Source organism: Garra rufa, chromosome 11 (genome assembly GCF_049309525.1).
Source record: "Garra rufa chromosome 11, GarRuf1.0, whole genome shotgun sequence".
NCBI classification, from domain to species: Eukaryota; Metazoa; Chordata; class Actinopteri; order Cypriniformes; family Cyprinidae; genus Garra; species Garra rufa.
In genome coordinates, this window is record NC_133371.1 from 10,200,639 (window position 1) to 10,211,943 (window position 11,305).

General features: G+C 39.4%; 1 protein-coding gene across 1 annotated transcript in view; it reads right to left on the minus strand.

Moving 5' to 3' along the window:
* Positions 1–11,031, minus strand: part of kirrel3b (kirre like nephrin family adhesion molecule 3b) — a 265,115-nt gene extending 254,084 nt beyond the window's left edge. Inside the window, exons 1-2 of the mRNA XM_073851114.1 lie at positions 11,017–11,031; positions 10,641–10,785 (exon numbers count right to left, since the gene is read on the minus strand). Coding sequence (XP_073707215.1) covers positions 10,641–10,785; positions 11,017–11,031 — 160 coding nt within the window. The remainder of the gene's footprint in view (positions 1–10,640; positions 10,786–11,016) is intronic.
* Between the last annotated feature and the right edge of the window lie 274 nt (positions 11,032–11,305).

An 11,305-nucleotide genomic window follows, 5' to 3' on the forward strand; every position in this document is an offset into this window, starting at 1 on the left:
GTGATTAATTAATTAAAAAAAAAAAACAGTACTTAATCAGTTTATTGATTGTTTGTTTGTAAAAAATAATCCCTAAAAGAAGATAAATTAAAAAGTTGCATAATATGTATATTTTTAAAGTTATATTTTATATGTTTCTGAAATAGCCTAAGTGTTTTCATCTTGTATAACAATGTTAAAGTACAGTATTGAGATAAATTACTGGCAAATTAAATGATCTAGCTTTAGTCCATGGTATGCAACATAATAACCCCAGATTTATTATAGAGAAATTACTTTGCAAGATTAAAAATAATGTATGTTTATATTTCAGGCTGCTGTTCTATAAAGAATGTATTTGAAAAAAATAATACAATTATCATACAATAAACTAGCACGCATACTGATGTAATGTCATCACACAAACAGATCGGTGGTAAGGATTAACTTGACAATTTTCAGTTACCTTTCATTTGTGACATTCCCTTTGAGCATTTTCAGCTTTTTGAGGGGATAACTTTGTTTACCTTCGAGGTATTGTGTGTTGATGTTCCTAATCAGACAACAATTAGATAACACAACCCGTGAGCACGAATAAATCCTCCTGAGTCTTGCTGGAAAACGGGAACGCTTGACTTTCCTAAACATCTCGAAACATTGCTTTTCTCGTTCTTTAATCCAAAAGCTGGCTTTTTTACTGCAATTTGGTTTTCTTTCTTTACTGCCATCTCCTTCTCTCTCAACTTTTCTCCTCAGATGGAAACTTACAGATGGAGTCTAGTCAGCCAAAGCATTTGCATTCACATATTAGATATTCACACTCATCCAAAAAAACAAAGATAAAATGGTCCAATGCTGGTCAAATTTAATATAAAAAATACCAAATTTAAATAAATACCTGAGTAACACAACATGAAGAAGTTGGTTTGTCAAGTGTTTCCCTTATGTTCTCTTTTGAGTATTGCAGTGGGTCCCAGTGTTTACAGTCTGAGAGTTTATATATCACAGAGGAACAAAACATGACCTTGTAAACGCACTGGACAGGGAATGGAAGTCAACATAAATCTGATGGGAAGGTTCTAGATAAGATGCTCTATGCTAGTAGTGCCTTAAATTTAATGTTGGCAGTATGACGTGGCTCCTCTTTCACTCTCGATCGAGGAAATGTGATTTAACCTGAAGGCTTGATCATTGATGGGTAGCTTCCTTTGACCCTACATCCTTTCTCTCTCAACATCCTAATAAAAACACCCTCACCCAGCCCAGTCTGCCGGGCTCGGGTGGGTAATGTGTGGACCGCACACACTTACACAGGCTATCATCTCGCTCTGTGCCTCAGCCCCATATCTTTTATATGGCTGCAGTCCACTTTGCTGCTATTATGCTGCTCTTCATGGTAACATTATCACTTAAGATAAGGCTTCAATAAACTGCACTCTCTTTTAGGGGGCACTCTGCTCTTAATCCAATCTCTGAACGTTAGCACCTTTATCACTGGCCTTCCTGGAGACCCTCACACCACCTCTAGCCCCCATTTCCAATAAGAGCTAGGCCATTCTATGCCCCAATGTTAACCCCTCTCTGTTCACCCAAGCTCCAAAAGAGGTATCGAGGAGTTGATTAAATCTGTTCTAAGTGGCGATTCATATATATGGAGAGGTGGTTTCTTTCATGGGCGGGCAAGGGCAGGGCCACGGAGAGCTGGGTCGTGGCCAAGCGGTGGCACAGCACGCCAGCGCCTCCTGGCCGACTCTCTGATTTGAGCTAATATCCTCAGGAGACTGAGCAGAGACCACTCTCAACTGGCCCGGGAGGCTGGCCAGATTGAAACCCCTGCCAGCACGTTTGAAAGGATAGCAAATCATTTAGCCACCCTGATAGCACATTAGCATTTTTCAGGCGATGCACTGGCATGGAATAACTCCACACTATTAAACTCCCTTTGAAGTCGAAGCTTGCAGGATAGCACTGTAAAATATGTATAAATAAATAGGGGAGCCATTTGAAAGGAGCTTAACAGGAACTAAATCATAATGCACAAAAAAAAAAAAAAAAAAAAAAAAAAAAAGGCTAATTACAGCATGCCTAACGTTGTTTGCCCTCTCTCACAGAGAAGCATTCCGACTCTCAAAGCGCAAAGCTGAGTCTGAGGTGAACATTTTTCAGTACAGCAATGCTGAGAACACAGAGTAACTGGGAAATAAAGGAATGAAGGACACGTAGGTGTGTGGAGAGCCAAGTCCCTCGCTCGCTGAATTCAATGCAGGAAAAACCTATTTTGCTCTATGGGTGGAATCAATGACACCAAATAGTTCAATAGATCATTTATCGACTCATCTGTGTTCCTTTTGAGTTAAAAACAACATAAGTTTTATATGTTTGAGGTTAATGCATATTTTTGCCCTAAATCCTGACTGAATGCCTTTGACTAAATGGATATAAAAAGTTGACGGAAGATTAATTTATTATTGAATATTTATCTCAGATGAATAAATGTCATGATCTCTGATTTAGTACCTCATGTCTAAGTTTCAGTCTGCAACATTTTCTATAGACCCTTTTCACAGACTGTGGTGATGCATTTCCACAATTTACATTGTGACTCTTTTGCAATGTTATCTAAATGCTATCATAGATTTTTTATTTTTTTTTTGCACTATTGGAGCAAATGAGAATGCAGTATATTTGCTGTACAGTAGTTTCCATTCACCACAACAGACGTTAAACTGATTATAATGACTTCTGCTTTGGATAATCCCAAAATTGTTCATTAAACATTTCCCTATTGGGGAGCTACCTAAGGCTAGCTTGGAGATCGGCTAAACACCTATGATGCATAAGTTAATTTTGTAACTAATTTGGTTAACTTTATTTTGGTTCAATTTTAACTAATGATCAATCATTTGATGTTAAACTGCGGTGTTTTTCCAAACTGAATTTGCTCCACAGCTCCTCCTGTAGGTTGTAAGCATAATGCATTCAAGCCACCAGAAATGTCAGAGAACATGTATTTCTATTTCAGGCATTCATATCATGCCCAAAACAGAAGGATTCATCTGACACAAGCATCAAACATTCCTCCGTTTCTATTGACCAACATTCTAATTAGCCTGCCAGGAATGTGAAATATTGCCCATATAGACAGATGCAAAAGAAACAGTCATACAGAAGGAGCGAGAGAACAAGAAAAAGACGCGTAGTCACTGCCTCTGCTGCTGTCTGTGTTGTAATCCCTCTTTTAGCACGCTAATTAGCAGCATTAGCATGGCTGAGAGCTGAAAAACTTGTTTGAGATCTGCTTAAAGGAACTAGACATAAGATAGAAGCTATTAGTATTCCTGCAAACAAACCCCAAAAGTGCCGAAAGCTTTCAGAACTTTAACTTTTAAAGTCTGCACTGGAGAGTTTTCACATTTAATGTTGTTTTGTGAATAGAACATTTGTCTAGAACAGATTGACTACCACAGTACAGTGGCCATCAATAAACTATAGTGATACCTTGCCACATCAGTCACATGCATTTTACGGATCTGTAGGATCTCCCAGGTACTTTGGTAAATATTTTTGCTGTTTGGTAATCATAATGTCAGGTATACACCTTATGTTCAATCCCTTGTCTTTCTCAGATTCCCAGCGTACAAGTTTAAAGACTGATTAGCATTTATATTGCCATGCTAAGGCTCACTACTGTAACTGGTGTTGCACAGCAACCCGTCACTGCAGCTGCACAAATTTACTCATACACACACACACACACAAAAGCTGACACGTCACTCTACTGTCCATGTTACACACTGAAGTGAAACCGCCAGACTGGCAGGGCTGAAGAGTGAGAGAGACAAAGACTGAGTTTGTCAGGTTCATTCAGGTGTAATATTGCGCCGTCCCAGAAACTTTCAGCAAAGTGATCGCAAGCCCTTGTCAGATTGGCAACCCAATTTCTCCAGTGCCTCACATACCACCATAATACATACATCTGTGCGCATCTCTACTGACACACTCCTGTCAGCCATTTACTCTTTTATTTACCACCAAGCCTACACAGGATACGCTATGGAAAAAGGATTTTATAGCCTTCAAAAACATCAGAAAAACCTTACAGTTTTCTAATAAAGCTTGATTCAATAAAAGGGCCATAGGACGGCCATTTTTCACAAGTTGATATGATTTTTTAGGGTCTTAATGAAAAGTCTATAACATACTTTGGTTAAAATTTCTCAATGGTAATGCAAAACAACACCCTTTTTACCTTATCAAAATCAGCTCTGTTCACAGCAAGCCGTTTAGGTGCATGCCTCTTTAAATGATAATGAGCTCTGCTCACCCCGCCCCTCTCTTCCGTGGGATGACAAGCCGATCTCTGAGGCTGTAAACTTTACCACATTTAGCTGTGAAACTTGCTAACTAGCACATTCTTAGAAAAGGTGATTTAGATGTATTTAGGCAGATCGGGGGACACATTCCCTTCAAAAACAAAAGTACTCCACTGTGTCTTCAGCAGCTCAGATGTCGGGAGTATGACAACTTCTATTTTCTTTATTACATCCAACAACAGAACACCTCATTCGCTTAGGAGACATTCCTGTCTACACCTGCTCCGGCAATAAAACAATGACGGTCGGACTGTTCACAGCTCACTCAAGGAGGGACTAGGGTAAAACACCAATGTCAATCAAGTATTGTGGGAGGGGCCTGTGCAGAACTGCATTTGCATTTGATGGCCCCTTTAACATTCCCATTTATCTTACAGTAGTTGCTTGGCCAACCAAGCTTGTGAAAAAAAAGTGTGCTTAATTTAATGTGCACTAATGTGCAATAATCTTATGTATACTTAACTATTACTTCCATAAACTGATGCTGAATGACTGACAAAAAAGTGCCCTTTGTAATAATGTCAAATAAAATGATTTTTTAAAGTACATTTTTTAAATTAGAAATTATATTTTTTTCTGTTTACCTTAAATGGTTGCCAGTACATTCAGCAGTACACTTTAACCATGTTTAAAAAAAATCTCATTAATTACTACATGTTCAACAAACTGCATTAAAAAAAAATAAAAAATCTAACAATAATTTAATTGCAAATAACATATAAAATTAAATGTCTGAAATGGGAAATCACATTTAAGTTCATTTTAAAATATATTATTTTTTGTAATACGTCGTCTTTTTAAAAGTATGCTAAAGTGTACTTCTATGGTTGACCAACTGACCGAACAACACATTTTGTTTACCTCTTATTTAAATATAAAATATGACCTTTCTTTCTTTCTTTCTTTCTTTCTTTCTTTCTTTCTTTCTTTCTTTCTATAGTGCAGAGTATAGCCATCTAAAACAGAAACAAAATCTCTCCTGCTGTTGATTCCATGTAGGTCGCAATTTAGACGGCATTAATCTCTGCCATAATCTGTGGCAAAATCCTTGTAGTGTTCCTGGGAGGCTGACCCCCCGTTCCCTTCTGAAGCTCTCTCTGCCTGACAGGTTCATCGAGAGAGACGTCTCCCTCCTTCTTGGCCCCCTCCGGCTCTCTGCCCATCCTTACGGAATAAACAAAGAGCACCGAGTGGAGGCTCTGCAGGTGACCTCATGATCGCCGCAGCATCTGGTTGAATTACTTAACATCACGCTCAGCAGACATGTAATCCCACATAATGCCCATTTCTCAAAAAGTGCACCAATTTGGATAAATCCAGCAATTCAGCTCTATGGCCGTGAGATTTCCGCAGGGATGGCTTCATAAGTGCAGAGGGCACAGGGTGGGCACAGGTCAGGATGGAAGAGATGAAGGGTGGGGGATTGGTTTCTGTGACTGTGGTTAAGAGCACCGATTTCATTGGGTGCAGCTTAATAAAGTCCAGTAAACACATTTTGTTTATGCACAGAGATTCTCAGCAAAGCTGCTCTCACTGGATTTCAGGAATCAAGGCCAAATTAATGGCCATCTTCTCTTGACCTGAATCTGAAGAGGTACAAACAACTCAACGGAAGAGAGAAAAATCCCTCCTGATATCCAGTGAATTCTGTTTTAAATAGACAAAACAAACAACGTGTATTTATTTTTTATTTATTTAGCCCTCCTATGATGACTTTCTCATTGTTTTCTATTATTGTTATGATCACATATTCATATGTCTATGATTTGTTGCAGTTTTATATACAATTATTATATAAAGCCAATAATTTTATATTATTTAAATTGTATGTATTTATTTTTAATTGCCTGAAATTCACATATTTTTCATAAACATGAAAAATCTACAATCTAATCCCCTTTCTGTCCAGTGAACGCTTGCATGATGTGGGGACTAAGAATTTATGAAATATAAAAATGTATTCCATCTCTGTTTTCATCAGAAATACTATTACTTCTTGAAAATTACATCCTTTCTCACTGAGAAATGCAGTTGTCAGGGTTGAGTGTGGGAGTAAGCTAATATGGGCAGGGAATGTATTAGAGGGGTCACAGCCTTACGGCCCACATTAAGGGGGTCAGCAATCACACCAGGCACAGACAATAAATACATAGTAGGTGGTCACAGCTCAGCAACTCACATATGTATCTGTTCACAGAGCCAGTGTCAGCTCTTTTGCATTGGTTGTCGATAAAGAATGACAGCAAGAAGAACCAAAGAATACTGATCTGTGTTTACTGTCCATGATGACTATGCATTTATGTCGTTTGGAAATGAGGAACCATCACTGGCATACAAAAAAGCTTAATCCAAAGATAAAAATGACCCGTACTAAGAAGAAATCAGAATGTCATGCAGAAATATGAAATTAATTAACTCTGAAATATGACTGAGATGTAAAAATCTATTACATTTGATCGGCTTTGGGCCACGTCCATGTTGAAAAAGGATTTGCGATGTTACAAATAATGATTTGCTAAGTCTGACCAGGGAAAAAAAAAAAAAAAATGTTACACATTCTACAATGAAACCCACTAAGATGTTTGATTCCTACTTGTATAAGACGGCCGTGATTTGGCCTGAAAACAGCCCAAAGTGACATTTTAATTACCAGCCTGCTAAGGTGCAGCTTAGTGAATGAGGGGAGAGAGAGACAGCGGACCCACTAAGACCTGCTTTCTAGGGTTAAGACACAGCTTACGCCCTTGGCTGCGTGGGGACTTAACACCAGACGCTCCTGAAGAGCATTTGCCTCATCTATCAGAACAAGACAGCAGCAGTTAGGAGAGGATGACGGGGGGAGGGAGAGAGTGATGGAGGACAAGGGGAATAAGGATAGACAAAGACCGATTCTTCAGATCTATGTCACACTGCCCCCAGTGGACTTGAGCGTGAGAGGGGAAAGCTGAATAATGTGTAATGAGACACTCTATAATGATGAGTCCTGCAACAGAGTATTGGAAGCGTATATTAAAAGAGCTTTTTTTAATGTTTTTCTGAAATGCCATGAAAAAAAATCACTGATTTCCTTTCTGACATGGGCAGTGACAGGAAACAAATATTGACAAAAGCAACATTTTCATCTGAGGGACAGAAGGAACAAAAGTGGACAAATTCAAGAAAATCATTACTTTTGTATTGTTTTCCAGTATTTACAGACACACACACACATTTTACTAAATAAGATGTTTTATGAAAATGTATAGTTCTATAGTTTTAAGCAATAATGTAATAACATTTAATGAGTTTTATGATTAAAACAACAAAATGCCAATGAGGTGAGATAAACACAATTCAAGACATTCTCTCTAAAGTCTATCATCTCATAATTTCTAATTAGTTTTGCATATTAATGAGCCATAAATAGTCAAAAATACTGATAAAGAAAAAGCTTTTGGTGATGAAAAGTTATTTCATAGAAAGAAAGAAAGAAAGAAAGAAAGAAAGAAAGAAAGAAAGAAAGAAAGAAAGAAAGAAAGAAAGAAAGAAAGAAAGAAAGAAAGAAAGAAAGAAAACCTGATTTCCCTTTTGATACAGGCAGTTACAGGAAAGCGGTATTAAGAAAAGCAACAACGGATGGAACTAGTGGACAGAGGCAGAAAATCTGTATCTTTTTCTTGTTTTTCCAATTAAAATATTAAAACATCCTTTGAACATTTTAAAAGCATGGAGAAGCATAATTTCATAAGACAATAAATCTTGCTTTCAGAAAATGTATCTAGAATTAAGTTTAGTTACTTTTTTATCCCACTGGAAAATAGTTTTTCTCTTGTTTTACACAGAAATGTAATAACATTTAATGAGGTTTATGATTAAAACAAGAAAAAAAAAATGTGGGTTGAGCTAAATAAACCTATTTCTCCCAAAACAAGTCATATCGTCTCACACAATTTTGATTTCCAAGTAATTTAAAGGATTTTTGCATATTTTTAATGAGAAATAAGACAACAATGCTGGTAAAAGATAAAAAAAATGTATGATGAAAAGTGCTTTTACAAAGATGTGCTATGAAAAAAGAAAAAAAAAAAAACTCTGATTTCCCTTCTGACTCTGGCAGTGACAGGAAACAGATACAGCGAGAAGCAACATTTTCATCCGAAGGACGTATGAGAAAGGAGAAATGGAACAAAAGTGGACAGACTGAAAAGATAGAGAAAGTGCTGCCTTTCAGAAAATGAACAAACTATGACTAAGAGAGCGAGAAAGGGGAGAAAAAGCAAGAAGGAGAAGGAGAGACAAGCTCTTGGACAGAAGGTTTGCCTGTGGTGCGACAGCTTTCTGTGCCGCACAAGGGTGAGCTTCTGTTCGACTGTGTGCCATCAGTTAGGGCTTGTCACCAGGTGTGTGTGTGAGAGAGAGCAAGTGAGAGTGCCCTACATATACCCTCAACTCTTGACAAAAACTCAATACAGTCTTTCTAAGCTCCCAGCGCAGCTATTGGACTTTTTGTCAAACCTCTTTCTCACACACAGACTTCACCTCATCCTTCTTTTTTCCCCTAAATAAAAGAGTTGTTTTTCTCTAGGACTTTTTCTTATATATTTATTTCCGCTGACACCGGTTGGCTCTATAAGCAGCAATAATGTGTAAAACACAGTTTAGCTTTGGGGAAACTGCCATCCCCAGGGGTAGAGCGGGGCGACAAGAACGCTTGTCGTTATCTCGTGTTTACCTGCCTGTTCTGCTTTTATTTTTTATTACCACAATACCTTGCTCAGCTCAACTGCACAGCAAAGCAAAACAAGGTGACTTCGCCTGGTGCGTGATGCTTTCTGTGCACTGAGAGCTTTAAAGAGTTAGATGGGAAGGAGATCAGACAGACTGCCTGACTGCATTTCTATTGGCGACAACTGTGTATTATTAGCATGTGGTATGATCATTTCAAAGGCTAATGAGCTATACATTAATAATTATTTTGGTTTATTGTAATACAATTTAGTAATTCAACAATTTTATGCACAAACAGTTTGTTATGCAAACTTTTTAAAATTAGCATATATGAGGCTCTTCTGTGTTTTCGAGAAAAATCAAATGATGGAGAATTTCTCCATCTTATACAAAAAATAGTTAATAAATAAATAAACCATCTACAATGACAAAAGAAAAACAGGCTATTTGCTGGACACTAATACTGCTATAAAACTAGATCATAAAACTGACAGCCTCCCGAGGCATGATCTACTAAACAAGAAACAGAGCATCCCATGCTTTACTCCCACTGTCACCCTCAAAGTAGTTCCACACTCTCTCCCCGAGAGCGTTCGTCTGGGTTTATGTGTGTGAAGTTATATATTAGCGCTGTGGGTTACATTAACATGCTGCTCTTCCATCAGATTGTGAGCGTGGGGTATGATATTTGCAACAATTTAAAGAGAGTCGGAGTGAGGAAACAAGTTGAGTGATAAGCAGGTCATTAAGTTTGCTCTAGCAACTCTGCTCGGCTTTTGATCGTACTCTGTGTGATAACCGTGAAGGGGAAAAAAAGAGAATTTGAGGGAGAGGAAAGACAGCTTGGGAAGTGCAGAATGAGCTGTACTTCACGAACTAAAACTCTGTAGCGTAAGATGATTCAATTAAAGTCTGAGGACTTTGTGTTTGATAAACCCCAAAACTGCAGCCAGCGCTGGTAGTTTCCAGCACGAGGGGCTTCAAATGAAGTCCTGAGGCTTTTGGATTTATTTGAACTTCCTTTTCTGGGTCACCGGTCGCTGCAGAGAAGGACAATCAACTCAATCTATTTAGCCCTGGCAAGTCACTGCCTCCCCTTTTCAGCTGCTCGCGGAGGGAGCGTATGAGCGAGTCGGCGACCCCTCTTAGGGTCTCCGCGGCAGCCTCCGATTCAATCCAATTGTTTTTCAAAGACAACCACCTGGTGGCAAGCAGCGGAAACATCCGTCAGCCGATACTAAGCTTGACTGTTTACAGACTCAGAGGCTGGCTAAGAATAACCGCGCGAGTGACGAACGTGTTGTGTTCGCTCGCCGGTGCGTGAGTTGAACATCCATTGACATGCTTCGGTCAAGAGCCTGATCTCACCAAGTTTCCTTTTCAAATTCAAGATCTTGGGGTTCAGTGAAACTTGTACGACAGACAAACAAGATGCCATGCAACAACTTCAAACTCAAGGTTTCACAGCCGAAACCTCAGAGACTCCCTCGCAGCCTCGGAGTTCATCTCCCAGAGATTCTCTGCTCGCACACACTGACACAGGACACAACACAGCGGAGACGAGGAGACCAGGCAGCTTACCGTGACCTGTCAGCCACAAGATCAGAAAGACCTCCGGGATCATCTCGGCACTTTGCAGAGGTGGTGACCTCTCGGGCACCAAGTAGAAGAAGTCAGGTTGGGAAAGTTCACGCACACACCGACGTACGACTCTTCTGGTTGGCTGCTATTGTCAGTCCCCCGATGTGCCCTCTTAATAAAGAGAGGCTCTCAATCTCTTTCTTCTAGTGTCCCCTGGTTCAGTCTCTCTCAGTGTGCTGTGATAACAATCTGCTGTGTTGTCCTACGGTAACTGAAGTGACTCTGTTCTGATGATGCGTGTGCAGGCGCTCTCATAAACTCAGAGTACTCATGCTCTCTCTCTCTCTCTCTCTCTCTCTCTCTCTCGCTCTCACACACACTGCTCTTCCATTCTCCGGCTCACAGAGTCAGTCTGCCTCGCTCTCGTTCTCACTCCTCCCCACCCCTCCCTCCTCTTCCCTCGGTCTTTCTCTCAGTGGAGGAGCATGAGAAGGCGGGGGCCAGCTGCTTACAAGGCCCGCCCACCTGATCAAGCAAAGCAGTGCTGATGTAACAAGAGGATGGGAATCAGAGAAAGAAAGAAAGAAAGAAAGAAAGAAAGAAAGAAAGAAAGAAAGAAAGAAAGAAAGAAAGAAAGAAAGAAAGAAAGGCATAGCTGTGTCTTG